At 37.3% G+C, this 24,668-nt stretch overlaps 2 protein-coding genes across 2 annotated transcripts; one reads left to right on the top strand and one right to left on the bottom strand.

The window, feature by feature from the left end:
* Positions 1-1,268: 1,268 nt before the first annotated feature.
* On the bottom strand, positions 1,269-12,666 carry LOC121431163 (putative N-acetylated-alpha-linked acidic dipeptidase). The gene is made up of 12 exons (XM_041628671.1): positions 12,569-12,666; positions 12,046-12,131; positions 11,272-11,391; positions 10,807-10,889; positions 9,306-9,369; positions 8,320-8,387; positions 7,180-7,268; positions 6,474-6,564; positions 4,314-4,572; positions 2,874-2,955; positions 2,185-2,280; positions 1,269-1,496 (listed from the first exon to the last, which is right to left on the bottom strand). Exons 1-12 carry the CDS (start codon positions 12,664-12,666, stop codon positions 1,313-1,315), a joined length of 1,320 nt encoding a protein of 439 aa, XP_041484605.1. The 3' UTR covers positions 1,269-1,312.
* A 2,829-nt stretch (positions 12,667-15,495) lies between these two features.
* On the top strand, positions 15,496-24,123 carry LOC121406486. Its single transcript, XM_041597497.1, has 4 exons — positions 15,496-15,741; positions 21,561-21,710; positions 22,288-23,364; positions 23,802-24,123. The coding sequence occupies exons 1-4, from the start codon at positions 15,546-15,548 to the stop codon at positions 23,930-23,932; spliced, it is 1,554 nt and encodes a 517-aa protein (XP_041453431.1). The 5' UTR covers positions 15,496-15,545; the 3' UTR covers positions 23,933-24,123.
* The last annotated feature ends 545 nt before the right edge of the window (positions 24,124-24,668 follow it).

Here is a 24,668-nt window from a genome sequence, read left to right as displayed (position 1 = left end):
AATGAGTGATAACAAAATTACAGGAAAAACAGCGATGACAGATGACACCCTTGCAATATTGATTATTGTAATGGTTATGTCTAGCACCTTGAATAGTTGGGCCCTGTCTTTCAAAGAGTTCCGATTGATTCGATCAACCAAAGCTATAGATGGCCAGCAACGTCAACATCTAAAATGCAAATTTGTTCGAAATATTTTCTAGATATGATGTATTTCCATACATTCATTTTTTAAAAATCTTTTAAATGGAAGTAAAAATGTTGACAGAATGTTCTATTTCTTGTAAAGCTCGCAGAAATCGCTTTGCTCGAATAATGCTAAATTTCACGCTCTGACATGTGGAAAAAAAGTTCGAAAAACGAACTGACCGTGCTGTACAAACATTTTATTTTTAGAAACAACATTTCTACCAAATCAACATTTTAACCATTAGGTAGCACAGCTATTACCTTTTCTTGTTAGCTGGAATTCAGAACATGGAACGAAACAATGTGTTTATTTCACACAATTCCAGAATTGTCTTTTATTAAGTTTTTTTTTTCATTTAAAGATATTTTCATGATACATTTATTTCTCCACACCTTTCCCAAGCATGACAATGATTAACAAAAGTAAAAGCAAGCCTAGGCCATTTCATGCGAATCACTGCTACATGACTGTAAAGCATATATCATCATGATGTTGGCTGTGTGGAACGGAGAGGGGGTGAATCGACGCTCGAAGGAATGTTTTGGGCAAGGAAACATGTTAAAATGCCAAAAAATCTTAAAATAAATCTTCTTAGCTAAAGTCCATGCTCTCTTTATGATAAACATCTACTTGTATTCATCTGTTTTCATATTTTGCGCAAATCATTTTTGACGAACCTTTTGAAAGTAAGTGGTGCCCACTCAAGTGGTAATATAATGTGGACGGTCATATCGTCATTTGCTTAAAGAGGCCTGTAACAATGCATAAATGTGCAAAAAAAATTGCAAGATATTATAAACAGATCATTTTATGGGATTATTTCAAAGCGTACATGCACTGCAAAAACGCTGGTATTGATTTAAAACCAACCCGGGATTTATATGCACCAGAGAAGTGTTGAACACACAGCATCGTTATGGTCTAACACCAGTTAGGTGTTTATACAGCACCAATTAGTGTTAAAACAGCATCAGTTCGATTCCAAACTGGTGTTGTTTTAATACTTCTCTGGTGTATATAGATTCCGGGCTGGTGTTAAATCAACACCGGAGTTTTTGCAGTGTGTAAACATTTTTAAAACATAATGTATGACAATGCAGTAAAAAAAAACATTTACTCATTATCAAACGGGTTGCAACATGTACGCTGCTGATTGGATGAAATAGGTGACCTGAGCCAACTCCATTTTGACATAATCCCATTTTTCAGGATCGGGATTGGTATCAATTTCAAACATGGCGTCCACGATACCGGCAAACTTTTCTCCGGCGTACGAGTTCTTGCTGCTGGGAGCGAGGATGACATGTCTGTCAAAAAATAACAAAAATAGAGTGAAAATGGTGAGAGATAAAGACAACGGATGTGGGTACATAGAAATAAAAAATAAAAATAGCAGAACAGCTCAGATGATACTTGTGATAATGGAAACCCATATCAATTAAAAACAATAAAAGTATATTGGCGTAATGTAATATAATAACAATAATAATAATGATAATAGTGATAATGATAATGACGATAATGATTATTATGATCATCATGACCATGATAATGATGATAATGATGTGAATAGTAATGACAATAATAATATCAATAATGATGATAATGATATAATGCTAATGATACGAAAAATGAAATTTATACTTGTAAAAGTCGAATTCCATGATTTAAATTACATGGATTTGAATTAACTACAGATTGACAATAACAATAATCAATACAGTCAATCTGGATTTATCTTAAATCCGTGCAATTTAGGGTATAGTTTTTTAAGATTTCTTGGAAAACATTTCTTTTTAATCCAAAAGTCTAACTTCGTGATAGATTATAATAGTATTAATGTTTCACCATTTTTTTTTATTTCGCCCCCCCCCCTCGCTTTTCTTCCCGTCCTTTTTTTCATTTTCGTGAAACATTTTAGGCTCCATGGCCTACCCAACCCCCCCCCCCCTCCATCCATCTGCACGCCAGTATCCAGGTTTGTTTGTGACTTACTTTTCATATTTTCTTTCCGCGCTGAGACCCATGGGATCGATGAACATTCTATCCAAATACATTATCTGGTCATTCACAGTTCGGACCGCTAATATACTTAGCATGTTAAAATAAATAAGGGGGAAAATAGAGTAAGAAACGGCAATGTCGGATGAATGTGTTTAAACATGGAACAGAGTAAAATAAAAATTCATCCATAGAAATTGCGAAAGAAAGGGAAAGAAATAAGATAGAAATCAGAGAAATGCGCCATTGTTTGTTTTCATATGTTTACGTCTCAACAATATACATGAACTATTTCAAGGCTAGGCCTATATGAAATCAAGGATAACAATAACATATAAGCAGAGGTAAACCTGTCAAGAAATAGTAATCTTTCATGTGTTAAAGTTAGTTTGATCAGCATGATTAGAGCGGTCTGTGTGGCCATTTTATCGTCATTTATTTGGAAAGGAACAATTTAAGCACCGGTAGAGACGTAATGAGTAGAAAATTAGGGTGGGATAAAGAAAGCAAAGCAAGCTAGTAAGAAATTCGACATCTAAAATGAAAATCGAATTTTAATACAATATCCTTCAAATAATTTTCTAATTTACATTTGTCCCTTTCCGATAAGATCATTTCAAGTATGAATCGAGTCATGAATGAAAAGACATGTAACTTTATATTTCTTGAGATTTCATACTTACTCGTTCAGATCAAGATGGTTTAATCTCTCTTTGAATGCATATGCCTCAATAGTCAGATTATTTACTGCCGACTCCATGTACTCTGAGAATAACGAATAGATACAGTCTAAGTTTACCTTTGAGTAACATTCGAGTACAGTCAAATAAATTTGCACAATACAGTCAAAAGTTTTATCTAATGGTTGTCATGAACATAAGAAATGATTTGTAGTTGGCATAAGACTATATCCATTTTCTTGTTTTTTCTCCTTTTCAATTTGAATAGCGAACAAAGAGAGGTGACAAAAATTCCGGCGCGAATGGAGCCATGCACTTCAATAGAGGCTGAGCCAAAAAACTGTTTAACCTTATTTATATTTTATATAATATATTGTAGAGATAAATTTGTTACCTGTCTTGTGTATAATAACTATAAACTCAACTTATATCGAACTAATGCCTTCTTGATTAATAGTGGTGAAACATGAGAACATTAGCTAATTTCCAAATTTTCTCTTTCTGTCGAATTATATAATTTTCTTTTCCGAAGAAAAATATGTCCGCCCGTATACTGGCCTCATTCATGGTGTATTTTCCAGTCATAAAAGGGCAATTGAATAAAATAATCATTTTTTTATACGTCTGATCCGCATATAACTCCATCCTAGTAATAGTTCATGAACTGCTCAGGTCATGATCGTTCGAAAGTAGGCCCTAATACAAATTATCATGATATAAGAACTATAAAATAGAGAAAAAAAATAATCATAACTCCAGGACGGTCCCGCCACCACGGAAGCTTTAAAGTGTCATCGATCGACATGCCGCGGTGGCAAAATACGTTATCTCACCAAGTCAACTTAAGAAAACTCTTACGTCAACATGGCGACATACATTATTATCTTCACAAGTCAACTTTAAAAAAGTGGTATGTGAACGTAGCAAGATATATTATATCTCGCCAAGTCAACTTAAGAAATGTGGTATATGAACATAGCGACGATATATCTCGCCAAGTGAACTTACGAAAAGTGCTATCTGCAAATCTATGACGGGCCGTTCACGCCATAATCCGCATTCATTCACTCATTCGAGCATGTCGAGTGAGTGAATGATCTGTACGTGTTTTACCATCACTCACTCGAGAGAGTAGTTGATTGAATAGTTTTATCCAATCAGAGAACTAGAATCGTTATCGAGACCCCATTCACTGAAGTGGTTGCACATCCACTCGAGTGACGGGGGCCGCAAAACCAATGCCGGCTCTATGATTGGATAAAACTGTGTAATCATTCACTCTAGCGAGTGAGTGATGGTAAAATACGTACAAAGCTTTTACTTGCTTGAGTGATTGAATGAATGAATGAATGAATGAATGACGGCTTATGGCATGAACAGCCCGTCATACAAATCAGACGTTTGACAATCATATTTCATGAAATAACCCATCATTAGATTTACCAAAGGATAACCCTTGTTGAGTCATCCTTGATCCAATATCCCCATCTCTTAGCTGGATGAAATATTTCTCCACCGCGCTGGCGTAGTCGGCGACGTCCATGGGTATGATGACGGTATCGGCGAGTTGCCTCATGACCTCGCCGATGAGTTGACCAACAGCGAGCATGTACTTGAACGATGGGTCGTAATACTTCGATACGAGGTCGAACGTCTCATACACAGAGTGGTACATAGGATACCCTCGAATAGGGACTTCTTCCTAAGATATTGAGAAAATGAGAAAATAAGAAAATGAGATGGGCCTTTATCATGGTCATATGCAGGGCGGATCCAGGGGGGGATGTGCAAAGCAAAAATTAGATGTCAAATGTCACCTATCACCAGTCCACCATGGATATGATAGAAGAGAAATCGGGGTAAAATATAACAAGCAAAACAGACAAAACACTTAATAGTCTGATCATGCTGATGACTTCATACCAAGTGCTGATTTTACCTTGATTATGACTTTGTGATTCGATAAAATATACATATAAAAAAGCGCATAGATTTCTAAAAATATTGTATACACGCGCCACTTATTTCAATATACTATTAAACCACAAAGTAATAATATATGTATATGTTTTCTTTCTCAGAGGTTGTCGGTTTGTTTGGTGTTTTGTGTATGGTTTTTTTTTGCCCGTAATAAGAAGCAATTAAGTTATCCCTGAGGGCATTCATTGAACAACAAGTGGAATGCCTCTGGCCGTCTCACCTGCATCACGCGGTTCAATATAGCAGCAGTGCTGACTTTGAATACTACTCTAACTCGCACAAGATGTTCAGTGATACATGGTTACTCTTATGTCCACTTTTTATGAACTAGACCAATAAACTTACAGAGATATGATGGTTATTCACCAAAAAAAACCCAACATGGCCAAAGTTCATTGACCTTACATGACCTTTGACCTTGATCATGTGACCTGAAACTCAAACAGGATATTCAGTGATACTTGATTACTCTTATGTACAAGTTTCATGAATCAGATCCATAAACTTTCAAAGTTATGATGGTAATTCAACAGATACACCCAATTCGGCCAAAGTTCATTGACCTTTGACCTTGGTCATGAGACCTGAAACTTGCACAAAATTTTCAGTGATGCTTGATTACTATTATGTCCAAGTTTCATGAATCAGATCCATAAACTTTCAAAGTTATGATGGGAATTCAACAGATATCCCCAATTCGGCCAAAGTTCATTGACCCTAAATGACCTTTGACCTTGGTCATGTGACGTGAAACTCATGCAGGATGTTCAGTGATACTTGATTAACCTTATGTCCAAGTTTCATGAACTAGGTCCATATATTTTCTAAGTTATGATGACATTTCAAAAACTTAACCACAGGTTAAGATTTCGATGTTGATTCCTCCAACATGGTCTAAGTTCATTGACCCTAAATGACCTTTGACCTTGGTCATGTGACATGAAACTCTAATAGGATGTTCAGTAATACTTGATTAACCTTATGGCCAAGTTTCATGAACTAGGTCCATATACTTTCTAAGTTATGATGTCATTTCAAAAACTTAACCTCAGGTTAAAATTTGATGTTGACGCCGCCGCCGCCGCCGCCGCCGTCGCCGCCGCCGTCGGAAAAACGGCGCCTATAGTCTCACTTTGCTTCGCAGGTGAGACAAAAACACAAGTAACATTAAAGAGTGGAAAATTACCAACAAAGGTGTACACCCAAAATTTTACCCCGGGGTAAAATTTCTTGTATTTTCCTCTATATATATTACGTACATCAATCAACAATGTAGTCTTTTTTGGTTGGGGAATGAAACTTCGTGTACACAAACAACAATATTTATTATTTTTGTTTGAAAGATTTCGTTTATTGGTAAAACTAATATGATAGTCACATTGTGAGGACCAAAGGTGAAACGACATTTGCTCCTGCGATTTTGCTCCGGTCTTAATATCCCAGACGGCAAAGTGTTGGAATGTAATAGAGTTTCTGGTTCAGAATAATATAAAGATAATGTAAAGGAACAGCGTTGGTTTAGTTAGATTTTATGTTTGAAATTATAAACGTGCAGATTTTCCATCAGAGCAATTGTCGCCGGAGAAAATGTTATGGAATCGGACCTAGAGTAGATATACTCACACGATTAAAGTCATACAAAGCATCCAATGCAGATACTCCAAGCATGTGCAAGAGAGAACCATGGTCTGATCCTGACCCGGGAGTACCGATACTGAAAGTATTAATACACACATACAAGTAGTAGTAATAGCAGTGACTCTCGGGACAGGCATAGAGTTTATGTACGTCTTTTTCACATACTCAATCGTTTTCTAATTGAATCGTGTACAAAGGTTCTGACTTCAGTTTTTTCAAACCAAAATCTGTCTTATAACACGTATGTCTATGAGTTTGTTTGTTTTTTCAAAGTTTGAATTTTACCCAGGAGACATTAGGAATTTCGAATTTTACTTAAGAAATATCATATTGATTTTCCACTGAAATCTATCTTACAACACGCATCTCTATGGAGTTTTGGCAAAGTGAGGAATTTCGAATTTTACAAGGAACTATCATGTTGATACCATATTGTAAACACCTCAAGAAGGCGGAGGGTCATAATTTTTCCTCAGGAAAATTGCACTTGCCCTATGTAATCAAAGATAAGCACATTGAATATTCAAACAACCATAAATCTATGAATGGACATCAACATCTGTATCTAGAAAATGTGTTGAACAAACACGCTTTTAAGATTATGACATTGCTGACTTTCCATAGTTGTGGTTTATTGGATCAATCGTAATTCTTTGTTAGACGGGGCCCAGAATTCGGGGTTGATACTCACTATGGCTCATCGTCCTCATTCAGTGTACCTCGTGCTTTCCAGGTATCATAAACAGTTTGACGATTGCCTTCAGGATCAGGATCAGGTATCTAGACACAAATAAATATAAGAATGGCCCAAGTCCGACTCTTGGCTAATTGGAATTTAATTCGGGAAATTGTTGCTTAATACTCCCTAAATGCAAAAGAGCAATTATGGACCCCACTAAAACTTATCCTAGACCAAGAGCAAATTAGTTTTAACTTGATGTCTGGTAACAAGCTTTTTTTTTCAGGTGCATGAATACGTCGAGGATAGCATTCTATTAGTCCTTAAATTACAATATAGTGGATTTAGCTCATTTTTGGAATAATACCTTTTGGATTCATCTCCTTTTGAAGATAAATTCAAATTTGAAATCAATTTTTGCTATCCTTCTCCCAAATATTTTGAAATGCAATATGGTACATTTAGATTTCCACGTCTGAACAAAAGTTTATATCAGACATCTTCAGCATTTTTTCACTAACTTTTTATCATTTCAAGTGGGTTTACATTTCATATTTATTCAATACTTGTTTCTCCACACTTTTCCAAGCTTGACAATGATTAACGAAATGAAAATCAAGCCTAAGCCATTTAACGTGAATCACAGTTCAGTGTTAAGCAAATATCATCACTATGGCCTCGGTGTGTTGGGGAGTGGGGTGGGGTGCGATGAACTCTTCAAAGTGTTTTGGACAATGAAACAGGTTAAATAATGTAAAAAAAAATATCTTCAAATCAATTTTACTAGCTAAATTCCACGTGTTTTTCTTGATTAAGGTCTTTTTTTATTCGCATAACTATTTGAAAGTTCTGCACAAATCATTTTTCACTAACTATTCAAAAGTAAGTGGTGCTCACTCAATCGGAAATATTTTTCGACAGTTATCGTCATTTGCTTTAATGGATCTGTACCAATATTAAAATGTGGAAATATCTTCAAGATAATACAAATGTATAATTTTACAGGAGTGTAAACTTTTTTGATACGCACTGTATGTATATATATATAAATCTGTTCGGGTGAAAATCGATTTAGCTCCCGTTGAAGTTAAGCTCTTCTTTTGATCTTTTAATACAACTCTAAGCGTTTCCTGGAGAAAAAAGATGTTATACCACTTTAGATGCTTCTCGTATCAGACGGGCAAGATTGGGTGTAGCAACAATGTCAGGTACCCAGGTCCCTATGATCAGAAGAATGTGAAAATGAGGGTGGGAAAGGATATGGTAAGATCATAATCGGAAGATATTCCTCTAGATAAATATTCATACGCATCCCACGAAGATACCTCCACAAAGTAAGTTAAACAATAAAGAAAAAAATGTATTTTTCTCAGTATTGTCAATCCTGTAAAGCATGAGCATATAAAGATGCGCTAGTGTAAAGTGCATGCGCATTTGAATTTTGTAGGCGTTGCAATATAGTCATTTCATCCAATATTTTCAATATTGGATGGTTTTCATAGGCATGCAAGTTAAAAATCAGTTTTAATATTTTGTCTCTTTAAAACACCCTCGCAAGACGTCAAAGATATCTGCGCCTCTAAAACCCTACATCTGAATAATAATATACAGTAATCTAGGACTGGGAGCATATCGAGGGGAATTGAATACTAACCTACTATGAATGTCGCCCGTGTACATGTATTACTCTTTAAATAAATCAGTCAAAAATGACTAGTTAATCGAATCAGCTGGGTGCAATTGTTATTCTAGTCATATTTCACTAATTTCTAGTTGTATTGTACAAGAAAAGAGTTTTTTTCTGACTAGAATGTACGTCAGAAATGTGACTCGACATATCAGTAACACCCAGCTGATGTACTGATGTAGTCAATTTGATTGAATTGTTTTTATAGATCTAGATGATCGACATTAAAACCACTCCTCTTTATTAAACAACCAATGGTTGTTTTATGGCAATCATATAGATGTTATTTTGAATGCCTGTCGCTTACAATGACTTCACTGCGTTGACTTCATTTGCAACTAGTACATCCTCAATGTATACTATATTGTGTAATGGAGCATTCAAAATAAAATAAAGTGCATTACCTCTCAATCACAGTATACATTATTGCAACCAGTCTTTAACAACTCACCATACAAAGATACATCCACGTTAATGTAAGCAACAACTCGTATACCAAGTGTCTTGGTAAACTCCTGAAAAGATGACAATGTAAAAACATAGAGTCACGGGGATGTTATTTATATGGATATACTTGTATATAATCTATTATATATACATATATATATATATTATTGTTATAACCATCATCATCATATACATGTATTGGTTTGAATTATATAATTTCACTTTAGCACATCGTCTATTTCTCAATGTATCATCTTTTATTCATTTATTCAAATTCATTTATGAATTTCAGTTAACTCAAAAAGTATATTTTTGTCTCACCTGCGAAGCAAAGTGAGACTATAGGCGCCGCTTTCCGACGGCGGCGGCGGCGGCGGCGTCAACATCAAATCTTAACCTGAGGTTAAGTTTTTGAAATGACGTCATAACTTAGAAAGTATATGGACCTAGTTAATAAAACTTGGCCATAAGGTTAATCAAGTATTACTAAACATCCTATTAGAGTTTCATGTCACATGACCAAGGTCAAAGGTCATTTAGGGTCAATGAACTTAGACCATGTTGGAGGAATCAATATCGAAATCTTAACCTGAGGTTAAGTTTTTGAAATGTCATCATAACTTAGAAAATATATGGACCTAGTTCATGAAACTTGGACATAAGATTAATCAAGTATCACTGAACATCCTGCATGAGTTTCACGTCACATGACCAAGGTCAAAGGTCATTTAGGGTCAATGAACTTTGGCCGAATTGGGGATATCTGTTGAATTCCCATCATAACTTTAAAAGTTTATGGATCTGATTCATGTAACTTGGACATAATAGTAATCAAGCATCACTGAAAATTTTGTGCAAGTTTCAGGTCTCATGATTAAGGTCAAAGGTCACTTAGGGTCAATGAACTTTGGCCGAATCGAGGGTATCTGTTGAATTACCATCATAACTTTGAAAGTTTATTGGTCTAGTTCATTAAACTTGGACATTAGAGTAATCAAGTATCACTGAACATCCTGTGCGCGTTTCAGGTCACATGACCAAGGTCAAAGGTCAATGAACTTTGGCTGAATTGGGTGTATCTGTTGAATTACCATCATAACTTTGAAAGTTTATGGATCTGATTCATGAAACTTGTACATAAGAGTAATCAAGTATCACTGAATATCCTGTTCGAGTTTCAGGTCACATGATCAAGGTCAAAGGTCATGTAAGGTCAATGAACTTTGGCCATGTTGGGGTTTTTTGTAGAATAACCATCATATCTCTGTAAGTTTATTGGTCTAGTTCATAAAAAGTGGACATAAGAGTAACCATGTATCACTGAACATCTTGTGCGAGTTAGAGTAGTATTCAAAGTCAGCACTGCTGCTATATTGAACCGCGTGATGCAGGTGAGACGGCCAGAGGCATTCCACTTGTTAGACTATAAAGGTAGCTTTTTTACACAGTGACGGTCCGTTTTCTCTCAGAAATACTATTTTCTAAAATCATGATGGCGGTCATACCTCAACCCATTCATGAGATCCAATCAATCCTTGTTCCTCCGCACCCCAGCTACAGAACATGATACTACGACGAGGCTTCCATCCTACCAAACATTCACATGAATAAAAATGAATTATTTGAATAATATCACATTATTACGACGTTTAACGTCATATAAGACTGCAGAGTGCGAGTGAACTTTTATTCAATTTCAAACTTTTCCTTCCTATTTTATTCTTATTTTCGTTTTTCATTATCATTTCTCTATTCATTCTTATTAATTTTGGAAAATCAATTTTCCCCTTTTCTCACAATGTGTATTTTTCTTTCGTTCCCCTTCTTCTCTTTTTCCCCCTAAGTTTCCAACCAGCCGATGGAGGCGTGTGCCCCCTGTACCCCCCCCCCCCCTTCCTGCAGTTAATCCATTCATCATTTTTATCATAAAACAAGAGTTTAAAAGTAAATACGCATGAAAGTAATCTCACCGTTGTTGACGAGGACGCCAACAGCTCTACTGAGTTCTAGCATGCAAGCGGTACCGCTAGACGGATCTAGGGCACCGAACGCCCACGCGTCACGATGGTTACCAACCAACACGTAGCGATCTACAACGAAACAATCATTCATGATAAATTCATGTATACACTCTAAATTCCAAGGATTTGAAATATTTTTTTTTACTTTTAATCTTAACAATGATTAACTGATAAACTCTCAAATCTCAAGAGATTTTCCTTCAAATCTTGTAGATTTATATTAAGAATCCACAAGCTTTGAATCTAAATCTCACTCTACTTGTCACTATTCACAACCAATGTTAATTTATTTTAAATCTCTTGAATTTAGAATGCATATTACATTGGGGGATGACAATCATCACGGGACCCAAACTTCTTTGATAAGTGGGATATATCCATGCATATATATATATTTATACACACACACTTCGTGACCAAGCATCGTAATTTGTTCTAAAGTCTGAGAAAACGGCATGGCCCTGGAAAGCGGGGGTGCTGCAGCACCCACCAAGACTTTTCAGGGGTGCTGCGAACTGGGGGTGTTTACACGTCCCTATTTTACACCTAAACCTAACCATAACATAAAACCCTATTGCAACCAAAATACTAACCATGTATAATAAAAAATAAAATAAAATAAAGCCCGAATCAATTGTCGTCGGTGCAAATGTCGTGTCATCATGGGAACAGCATGGACTGCATATAAGTAAAATACACTCAAATAGGTCGAAAATTACTTACCCGGTTCGATACTTCCGGGAATAACACCGATAACATTCCATGCATAACCTTGAACATTCTTTGTGAACACAGATATCTTAACAGACCTATATCAGAATTAAAAAAAACAGGTATTGAAATATGATGCATCCAAGCATTTTCAATGAAAGTTGTAAGTTTTGACATCCGTGGTTTTGATAAGCTGGGAAGCACTCGTTTCCGGCTGCTACTATGGTAACTATAGGAGAATTGCAACTACTTAATGGCGACAAACTTTATGGGACAGCGCCCCGACCCCGACCATCCCATTTCCCTTCCAAATACATGTATATTCAACTTCCTGACTGGCACACACGTATTCAACAAAAAGTGTTTTTTCCCCTTTGAATTTGTAAGTACATGTATCTATGTATTTACACACACACACACATATATATATATATATATATAATCCATACCAACACTCACACGCTTTAAACGCTTCATATCTGTTTTATGAAAACAACAACGGTTAATCAGCTTCTTAAATTGAAACCATTCTTACATGTTAGAATGCTGATCAGCAAATCCAGGTCCGTATCGATAACCATTCTCTAGAGGAAGACTCCCTGCCCAGTCACTCTGTACCTCCTCTCCTCCCATACGTCTTTAAAAAATATATAGTTACTGTTACCATAAAAGTGTAGTAAATTTGAAAAAAAGGGGGTGATACAAAAGATACAAGTAACATTCAACCAATAGAGTGTATGGGATCATGGCGAAATCGTACTTTCCGTCAGTGCGCAAAGCATTAACTTTTATATCTATTCAGTTATTTATCCATTCATTATTATTTCTCCGCTAAAGAGTAGTCTGGCCAGCCAAAAAAAAAAAATAATCGAACACATACAAAAGTGCATAATAAATAGTCATAACGAACTCAAATAGCATAGCCCAATATGTTAACAGAAAATTACAGAACACGAATAGCAAGATATATGAAACGCCTGATATTAGAAGAAATTAGTCTACACAAGGGCTCACTCTGTAATCGAAATAAACGTATTGTATCCAATGCGATTAAGATTAGTGAGTTACATCTACAAATACGGCGTTTTAAATACACTGTCGACTGCACTAGATGTATGAAATCTACCTAATATGTGAGCATACACGGGCGCGCGGTGCTACAGGGAGACATGGATGACTGCCCCCATCCGTGTTATAATGTAGTGTTTTTAAAAGATCACTTATTGAATTAAAAGGTGAAGAAAAAGAAAAGGAGACGATATCAAATATACATATACATCTATTTTATTATATATATTATTACTCGTTATCCATTAAGAATGATGACAGCACCTTAGTATCGCCTTGTAAATATATCCTGGCTTTCGCCAGGAATCTTCAACCATTGTTTGTTATGTTGGTATTCCAAAGATACCACTCATCCATTGGAGGCGATCTCTTGAGATGGGGGACGTGTACCCCCCCCCCCCCCTTCCTCCTCTCTGATTTTCAGATTTTAAACAGCAGCCTATAAGTACGACAGAGGGCGTCTCCCCCCCCCCCTTCAATTTACAATTGTGTAAAAGGTTAATCAACTTTTTAGAGTGACTGCATGGTTTAAACAGCGTGATATTTTACTGTGTAGTCTGCTTATTTATAAAAATAATAATAAGCCCTTTGATAGACTAAAATGTCAAGAAATCTTCGCCTTTGCACTCACCTGAGGAGCTGTGAAGCGTCATCGTAACCGATTGGATGTATTGGAATGGATGGGAGAATATCTACAGTCTTGCTCACGTCTATGCGATATGCACCCTCTAAACATTGCGGATGTTGAGTAGAGATCAATTGGGAGAGAAATACAATGTAAAATTAAGGTGGGCTATGTCAAGGAGATATACACTTGACGATGGTAATGTATTCTATTTTGAGTAGTAGCCTAATATTAATCGATTTAAAAACAACTTTAACAATGAGTTATAAGGTAATGTAGGCATTTTTCATGTTCTTTTTTTGTGTAAGATTTTTCACTCAATTAGAATATTTGTTTTAATGCTCGGTTGTATCACCGAGTTGGAAATGCCTAAGATTATTTATGTTACATTTTTGTCTGTGATCAAGTTGCCAAGTCATTAAACAATAACATTAAGGTATAAGTGATTCGGCTTGATAGGTGACGGTATGTCGCGTCGTTTAAAGGGGAACTCTACCTTTGTCCAGAGCATTGGCGGCGGGAGCCGAAAAATTTTTGGGGGGCCCACCTGAATTTTTTGGATGGACACAGGGAACAAATTTGACAACCCCCCCCCCCAAAAAAAAAAAAAAAAGGTTATCAACCTAAATAATAGGAGGGGATCGTGAAATTTTTTGACAAGCAAGCAAAAAAAAGGTCAACAACCTAAATTTTATGGGGGACCACAAACATTTTAGGGGGGCCACGTGAATTTAGAGAGGGACAGGTCCCCCTGCTTCCGCCGCCTGTGGTCCAAAGCCCCTCCCCCCCCCCCCCTCGATCCCCGGTTTTGCTGAAAGGATGCTTGGGATTTTATTTTTAAGATCCGCCAGCAATTCCAAGCAGTTACACCGAGTTTTAATTTGTATTTAACCTTCACGCAGCAATCTCAAAGAGGCTATCGTTTATAATCCCTTCGTATACAGCCAGTTGGTCTTGTCATTCCAACATTATTCAGTCTAATAACCGTTGGTCTAATAACCCGTTGGTCTAATAACCAGTGGTGATAGTAATAGATAAATCATTGGGTATTTAACAAAACTAAAAACGTACTTGAAAATTAAATTCAAACCGGGTGAAGCTTAAAGGGAAGGGGCGTATTTTAAACATAAAGTCCCAGCGCATATTCTCGGCAAAACCGGTGGGGGTGTACGAAGGGTGGGATCCCCTTACTGCGACGCGATGCGCCGTCACCCACCCTTAAAGTATAAGCCGAACGCATTCGGGCCATTATATAACTCCCAAGAATGTTCTGTAATCTGATTGGTCCAAATCGGATCACATGATATTCAGCGAATTGCACTATGGCACTAAAAATGCACTATCCTGCACTCTGATATCATACTAAATTAAATATCCTGCACTCTGACGTCATACTAAATGCTCTATCCTTCACTCTGACGTCAGAGTGCAGGATAGTGCGAGGTCTATAATTATGTAGAATTTAGATCAAAAATAGCATTCGGGGCAACCATGTAACATTTGGGAGGGGTTGTAAAAAACAAAAAATGTACGCATTCTTGTGAAGAGAGGACCTAAATAATGAACTCTGTGATTGACTCGCCAAATGGATATACCGCACTCGGTTCTGCGGACCTCGGTGCGGGATATCCATTGGCTCTTCTCGCACATCGTTCATTATGTGGCCCTGTATGCACGCGCTTATATACGTGCATTATTTGTATATTACTACGCGGGCAAAAATCTTACAAGACACATTAAGATTTATATGTTAAGTGCATTTCCAAGGCTCAGCCCTCAAAATCCTTGTTTCTATGTGGTTAACTAGCGGAAATTTATCATGGAAATTTGTTCGATTTTACACAATACAAGATCCCTAAAATCCATCCCGGTTCTCTTTCTGCAAACGTGCTATCTCCTTGGAACGATCAAAGCCATTGGTGTCTGTTTACCAGACATGGAACAGAATTTAAAAATGAACCCAACCAGCGCTGGTCTATCACTGGGTTTATTCGATGCCTTTGCATTTGGCCCCGGTAAGCATAATACACATGTTTACTGTATATAATCCTAAATTGTTATTTCCTTTTATTTTCATTTTATGTAGTTCGCCATTTTATTGTTACATTTCGATCACTCTATGTATATATTATGTATTGTTAGTTCGATATGTATGCTTTTCAATTTCTTTTCTTTTATATTGCATGTAGATTTTCTTTTTAATTAATTATGTAATTGTTCGCTACTGTATTGTAATTGTTACATGTAGTTTTTATATGTACAGGGCTCTCTCGAAAAGCAGTTTTTATGTTCTGAAGAGACCACCCTGTCTAAAGAAAACATAAATAAATAAATAATGTCAAAGGTATCATAGTTTTAACCCTTAATGTAACTGGGCCCCAATCATATTTATAACTCGTAGAAATCAAGAAGAACAATACACTGACTCTGCTTCTGCTCTTCTTTCTTTCCTTTCTTCCTCTTGTTTTTCTCCTTTTTTTACTACACAATTTTAACCCATCCGCCAAAATCAAATCATCATGAGCATATTCACACAGGCGCTGTTGTCATTGCACATGAGGTGTAAATTAATTCCAAGTACATATTAAATTTTAATGGAAACTACTTAACATATCTTATTTTCAGACACGTTCCACGTCAATATATCAATTTTCATCGGTTTTATGAGCAATCAATGTTTAGTGAAAATAGGGTAAATATGTATATTCAAATTGTTGGTATCCCGTGTTGACTGGTAGTACTTCTCCCAGTCTATATGTTTTTTATTCAAATTTACTTTATATAATTTCTCTGTTATTTTCTGTTGTTAATTCAAATTCAAAACACAAAGTAGATTATTATTATATGATTATAATTCACAAGGATACCAATAATCCTTCTTTACATATTTGTATAACTTGTTTAGTACTGTATTATGTCTAGTTTATTACATGCCTATTATTACTTAAATTACTATTCTTTGCTTTTGTTTTTTGTGTACTTCATTAACAATGCCAAGTGAAAGACCAACAAGTTTGTGATATGTGCTACCCTGTATAAATATCAGAAATGAATAAATGAATGAATGAATAAATAAATAATAGATAAATATATAGATAAATAAATAAATTGGTGTAGTTCAATGGCGGGTCGTCTCTGCAGCCAAATGATATCCTATCTATTATAATTATCACTACCCCGCTACCCCCTAACCTCCGAATCAAAAAGGCGTACACAACCATTCAAGGGGCGCAGCAAATCTTTTTATCTCATGAATTCTATATTGTCAAAAGTCTCATTCAATGCTCACCTTTATAATGATTTGCATTCCAATACATACTCGCGACATTATATGTATTGCCTATTCAATTCTATTTCTAAACATATTCAGTTAACTTTGATTTCACAGAGCCATTGATGCACTTCGGCCACGGGATGTAATTTATATTTGTTTGGGTGCATGATGATTGACAAATACACGGTGTGAATAACTTATATTAGGTGTCTAATGATATTTGACTGCGAAATCATGCATCATATAGCCTCAGGCCCTGTGCTTTGTTAACGTAAAGTTCATCTTATGTGGGAAAACATATCTTGATAAATTGATCACTGCAGGGGCGGCGATCCTGGGGCCCGTTTCTCAACACCGTTAGAAGTCTTCTTGACTAAATCGGAGATAGTGAGCTACTTGTCCGCTAACCGTTTCACGAAGCCTTCTTTACCAAGATCGGGTACATCAACCTCACTAAATATTTAGGACACCTCCAAACCTGTCATAACTTCACGTAGTAGCATCACGTCGGTAGACTATGACATGCAAAAGTGCCTAGAAATTTGAAAATTATAATCTTACGTAATCAATCATAGAGGTTGAAATTACATCTCAAACAAGTGGGGTAATGCATTCAATGATCATTTACAAAGAAACTGTAAAAGCTGTCGGTAAAACGCCACAAAAACCATTCATTTTGAAATAGTAAAATAATTTAATCGATGAAGATTCTACCACGTCAGGCCATCCATAACTAGATTCGTATTTGTCGTTTTCTGACCCCTATTAACATTTGGATAAATTCTATCTCTAATTTAGATTTTTTTTAAAATTGTTAAACTTTATTTCAAGGATGTTTGGAATCGTACAAGACCGCCTAATTATTATAATTTTACTAAGAAAACCGTGATGGTTTACTTTCGTAAACTATTAAAATTAGATATCCCAGGGGTACCTATCTCAACGTCCACATGTGATTTTTTAGTCATGAAATAAATAATTCATAATTCCATTTTCTCAGCAATTAAATGCTCCAGTCTTCAAAGTACATGTATGTATAATGCATAATTTACCTGTGCTATTATTTTGAAATGATGTATTTCCCAATTCATCACAATATTTCAAATTTTTTCATAATATTTCTTTTTGAAAATTATGCTTTTTTGTGACTAAGGCTACGTCTCGTCTGCTCTTCTTACCGATAATATCAATATCAAGGTATACTAGTTAGGAAGCCTTTCGTTAAATAAGTTTTTTAAGATTGGAACTAGCTCTGTGGTTGGTAGATAAAGATATAATTAACTTGTCCAGGTGTTGAGAAACGGGCCCCAGGGTGCCACATTGCCATCCCCCCCACACACACACCGGACACACACACACTTTCTGAAGGACTGAAAAAGTGCCCTTTTCACCTGAGGAGGACCCGTACACCAAGTGTCCTTTCTCGCATAAGTGCTTATATTTGTTAAGCAAAAATGTTCCCCCTCGATCTTGTTCTGTGCCCCTCTCTAATCAGAAGGACCCTGCTTATGTGTAAGCAAGTGCCCCTTCCCTTTTGCATGTGCCTTTTCTCGAATCAGTGCCCCCAAAAGGTGCCCACAAGAACGTGTTCTGTGCCCCTTGAGATGGACCCGTTTTATGTGTGAAAAAGTGACCCCTTGCCTTGTTGTAAGGGCCCTATCTCGTATCAGTCCCCACCCCCCCCCCCTTTACCCAAGAAAAGTGCCCCCTCACGAACGTGCTCTGAACACCTTCCACTTGTGAAGGACCCATTTTAAGTGTAAAGGAGTGCCCCTTTGAAACAAGAATAAATTATTCTCATTTATATATATTACTACAAAACCTGTAAGGATGATCATACGTGCCTTAAGCTTCATGAGTCTTGTGATTTGAGTGGATAAACAGAGGCGTATAGATTGGGTGCTTTTGCCCCCTCCCCAAATTTTTCATGACCAAGAAAAAAAATTGATTTTCGTTATGAAAATGTCAAAATTTTTGCTCGATCGCTTCACTCGCAGCTTCTTATAAATTTACGTGATACGACAAATCTAGCCAGCTCAAAATTGTTGCCCCATTACGCCACTCTAGTCATTTTTTCTTTCCTTTAAGATTGTGCCCTTTTCAAAAGAAAAGGTGCCCTTTTTTCTTGTGTCCCCCCCCCACTTTCAACTTGGCTCCGCCGCACCTGGATCACTCTGCATGACAACATTGGGCCTGTGTGAACTTGACTTTCCTTCTTACCGTTCATTAAAAGCCATCACGGAGACTCAGAGGAAAAAAAATCAGCATTATACAAATCTGACAAAATTGACAAAACTGAACAAAAAATTAATACAAAGTAAGAAACTGTCCTATAATTTTATCAGTCCCTTAAACCCGTGGTATCCTGTTATTTTGAGATACTTCACCTAACATAAATTTTAAGAGGATGTTGGTGATGAAGATGGTGGTGGTGATGATGATGATGATGATGACGATGATGATAATAATGATGATGGTGGAGGGTTTTTGTATAGCACCGGTATCCGCCTCTGCTGGGAGCTTTGGCGCTTGCTCGAAAATAGGAACTGTTTCACAAATTTCAGTGTCTTCAAACAGTGCTTACAATCTTCATTCAGTTCAAATATTGTCTTAGTAGTATTACAGTAATGTTATTCTTGCAATGATGTTGGAGTAGGAAGAGAAAGGTCTTCATGTAAGACTTAAAGTTAAATTTGGAGACTGCTTGTTGGCTTGCTCTGAGATAGCAGCTCTGTAGGTTAGAGATTTATCGTTAAGCGCTTTAAATACGAGAACGCCAAGTTTATTGGCAATTCTCTGTTGCCTTTGATCTGTCTTAAATTGACCTCAGTTTGAGATGAGTTGACGGTACATTAGATCTGCGTACATCTGCATATTGATGGTACTGGATTCCATGACTCTTGATGATGTGAGATATTGGTGAAGTAAATATAGATGCAGAACAACTTCGGGCCTTTGACGGAGCCTTGAGGAACACCACACCTCGGTGTTGATCTGGCACCGTCAACAGAAACACAGCTCATCTGTCAAGTATGATCGAAACCACTGTGGTTCAACTCCTCTGATTCCATATTGGTCACTAAGTCGATAGTAATGAATGTCATGGTCCACAGTGTCGAAAGCTGCTGAAAGATCCAGTAGGACTAGGAGAGATATCTTCTTTTGATCCTTGGCAGACAGGAGAGCATTCTGGACTGCTGTCTCGACACTATGGTTAGCACAATATGCGACCTGAAATGTACCATGGAGAGAATTATCTATGATTTAGGGACTCAGCCGGTTCATCACGACGCGTTTGAATGTCTTGCTCAAGAAGTTAAGGTTGGAGAGCGGACGATAGTTGCTCATGGATCAAGTTTCGACATCTTCAGCACTGGATGAACTTGTGCAACTTTCAAACATCTCCAGATTGTAGAGAATGTAATGACCGATGTCACAGAAGGGATCAAGGTAGAACAGGATTTGGGGATTACAGTTGGGACCGGATCAAGATCACATGATTTTTGTGTTAAAGACAATACAATGAGTCGTATCTCATCCTCCTCTTAAAAAAACCGACAAGTTACAATCAATTGAACTTCTGCTTCTGAGATGTATACTTCTACCGATGAGTCTCAAGTCCAGAGTTTCTCCACAAGCGACGTATTTTCTGCATGGTAACATGAATGCTGCTCGTAAACCACGGAGTATGGAGTCTCAGTACCACTGAACGTATCTTCTTTGGAGCGTGATTATTGAAATATTTTCAATGATGATGTAAGATATGGCCAAATATATGGGGCAATATTTTGAAAAGTTGCGAGCGAGCGAATTGAGCATGAAAATATTTTATACGAAAATCTGAATTTCTGAAAAGAATGCCATGTTTCACCCTCTCCCATTTCCTGTGGGGATAGGGGCATAGCCCCCAAGAACCCCCCCCCCCCCTGCATCCAGTGTTTGATGGAGACCCATTTAAACCATATGCTGATTTCGGTGCTCACAGCTTTTTGAAACATTACTTTCTGTCGCCCAGTACATATTTCTTCTGTTTCAAAGGCCGGTAAGCCACTAGACTACATTATGCACCAACCTGCCCCATAAGATGTTGAAACAGTATCATTTTCGATGGGCACCGACGGAATGCATTGGACACGATCATATGTATGGACAGTATGCACTTTCGTACTGCTGTTAATTATAGTGAGGTCAACGCCGTGCTATGCCATCCGGAGAAACTTTGCCAGGGGTCCGTTTCATAAAGAACTTGCAACTTTGGTAACTTTGCCATAATGGCAACTACCATGGTAACAGGGCTCAGCAGCCGATCAGGATCAAGGTTACCATAATGGCAAAGTTACAACACTTGCAAGTTATTTATGAAACGGACCCGAGATGCCTTCATTCTGCCAACCCATGTGTCATAATCTTCCTAATGCGGATTGACCTGACATGGATGATCCTCGTCGATTCCGACAGGTGGAACACAGCCATGGTGACATTGTTTGGGGTGGGGGAGAAAAAGTCATGCTGTATGAACCTGACTTTCAAGGCAATTCTTAATTTTCCATAAACTTACAGGTCCAGTTGTGACGTACCTGTATCAGCGACTCCATGGGACCAAACGAAGATATCTTTTGGCGACAGGTGCATTGTTCGCAACGTTAGGACTCCTTCTGGTATCAATGGTTAATAATGCTGTTCAGTTATCTCTCTGCCTTTCGGCTGTCGGTATGTTCATGATTCTTGATAAAATGGAGTATCATTTACCGTAATCTAATCCGCGCTATTAGTTTCGAGAAGAAATGGAATAATATTTATTTCTATTTTAAGACTACATCTTTGAATGTCTAACGACAGGCGAGCGCTGTATTTACACCCTTTCACAATTTGCTTCCTTGGTGTTGGGTCAAAATATTTTTTACCTGTTTTTCTCTTCTTTTTTGTGCGCCCCGAATTCGTGACCCATATCACGTGATCAATTATAATCAATGCCTTGCGATGCGAAACATAGAGCGCAATGATAATAAATGGCGTAACTCGAACTTCTATGATCAAATTGATCCTCTGAAGTGAGGCTATGTAAATTGACTGTGGCAAGAGACATAACTTGTTCAATTATTTTGGGGGCGGATAGTAATAATCATATTGGATATCTTTATTCATGGAAAACCAGACATATTCCACTCGATAGGACCAATATTACGATCTTTGATTTGTAAAATATTACCTCTCGCTTTTTCAATATCTCTGGCATCCTATTCTGTGTTTAGGCTAGTTGTCTCATTGTGTGTGTATTTTTTGGCAGGTCTAGGTTCCAACATCCTGTCAATTTCTATGGTAATAAACCTGAACAACCAGTCTGGCGATGATTTTGGAATCTTCTACGGCATTGGTAAATCAGGATATGCCTTCGGCATGGCCCTTGTGCCACTGCTGACTGATTACCTGAGGGACATATATGGTTGGAGAGGTTCCTTGATGATCATTGGAGGTATCATGGGGCATCTGATACCACTGACCTTGATAGTGGACTTCAAGGAAGTGAACGACGAAATGGTTAATCATGGAAACCCACATAGCCATGATCGGAGGACGGACGAGCTCTTGGATACAAACAGTGAAGAATCGACGTGTGGTGAATCGAGATATCAGAGAGCATCGCGTCGACAAATGGATAGGGAGCCAGCAAACAACGTTTATACCAACGTTTGGCCAATAAGTGATAAAAGTGCAGATGGAAGCACGAGCTACAAGCAGGAAGACATCAACGAAAAGGCACATGACGAAACAGCTTTAATGCTGGAATCCACTTCTGAACAGCAGATTATTTCAATAGGTGATGAGTCGGGGGCCGGTCTCCACGTCATTGGTCGAATAGATTGCTCCAAATTGTACACTGCCGGATGCCAAATCTTTACCGACTCCATTTACAATCAGGATCGTTGGATGATCCTTTTAATGCTAGTTGCCATGGTGTACGCCATTTTGAATGGTGGTTGGTACTCCTTTCTCATCCCACGCGCGGTGGCACTCGGTATTCCTACCTCAAAGGCTTTATGCATAGCTTACTCGGCGGCCGTCGCAGCCTTTATAGGACGCTGCTTCAGCGGAGTACTTTTAAAATATAAACGCCTATCAGGGCAATTCTTGTTTCTTTTCCTGACATTTCTCAACATAGCGTCACTTCTTGTGGATATCTGTGTCGCTAGTTTTGCGATAAAGATCGTAACTTCTTTTACAACGTCACTAACGATTGCCGAGAGGAACATTCTGGTATTGGTCATTTGCAAGGATCGGGCTCCTCAGTCCAAGTTTCCCGTCATACTTGCTTCATATGAGATTGTGTATGGGGTGGGAACTTTCCTCGGATCTTTCTTATGTGGTAAGATATCCCTCTCGTATTCTTTAACATTGATATTTAGGAAATGGATAGATGATTTCGCTGTATGCTTCCGCAAACACTATAGATACAAGAAATGAACTCCATGACACAAATAACAGTATATGGAGCCATATCAAAAACAAAAAAGTGTAAAACTTTGTGCGCGCTTGACATTTTGGGTACTTTTTATTGTTTTCGGTTGCCTCAAAAGAGTTCGTTGTAGCTATATTATATCCTATTTATTTCATTTCGATGGTTTTATACAACAGACACACGATATACTCGATCCCCTTCAGACTATAACTTAACCTATTAACGAAATTCATGTCTATCACACTTATTTGGTGGAGGCTTTCCTTTACTGATTATAACAATTCGTGAAAAGATAATTGATCAGTCATATACATGATTTTAAATATTCTTTGTTTTTTATTCAGGTTACGTGGCAGACGTGACGGGGTCCTTCAACGCTTCATTTATGTTCATCGCAGCGGTCGATGCGATTGTATTCTTCCTCATGATCTCTCCCATAATTGGAGAGCAGTTTAACCGAACATTAGATATGTGATCAATTGTATTTTGTTCAAACATTCCTGTTGGCGTTTCATAAAGCTGATCGCAAGATACGAATGACTTAACGCATGATTGTTGACCCTTCTTGTAATAAATGATACATCCCTATGTCATTTGTCTAGGACATAATAACATGTTCCAGTCGTTCGTAATTAAAGTTGTCCGTAACTTTATGAGTAGGTTTATGAAACACCCACCTGATGCCGTTTAATAAAGCTGTTCGTAAGTTAAGAGCGACTTTCAAAACGACTGGTGAACCTTTCTTAACTCTCTAGATAGTGACCAATGAACAATTATGAATATGATGAAAGGATCACATGACGTTCTTAAAGTCGCCCTTAACTTACCAACAGCTTTAAACACCCACCTGTATTCAAAGGACGAAGCCAGGGTGTCTGCTTTTTTTTCCCCCCCCCCCCCACTTAAAAAGTTGCTCGTCTTTCCTAAATGTTAATGCTGTATATATAAGCATAATCTGAAGTCTATTTGAACTCTATGGACGATCTGTTATGTGCTACCTGTGCTAAAATTTTGGGAAGGCGAAAATGTCAAAGGTTTTATATCAAAAAATTGTTGTTGTTAACATGCTCTTTCCCCGTGTTTTAATGGTGGATCATAAAACTTTTCTAGTCATTATTTTATGGAGTGCCAGTTATTTAATTCAATTTCATTTCATTTATTCATAGTTCCTACAATGTATTATCATCTGCAAATGTCACACGAGGCCTACA

Source organism: Lytechinus variegatus, chromosome 1 (genome assembly GCF_018143015.1).
Source record: "Lytechinus variegatus isolate NC3 chromosome 1, Lvar_3.0, whole genome shotgun sequence".
Taxonomy (NCBI): domain Eukaryota; kingdom Metazoa; phylum Echinodermata; class Echinoidea; order Temnopleuroida; family Toxopneustidae; genus Lytechinus; species Lytechinus variegatus.
Note: the sequence above shows the minus strand (reverse complement) of the source record. Positions and strands in the feature narration are given on the sequence as shown.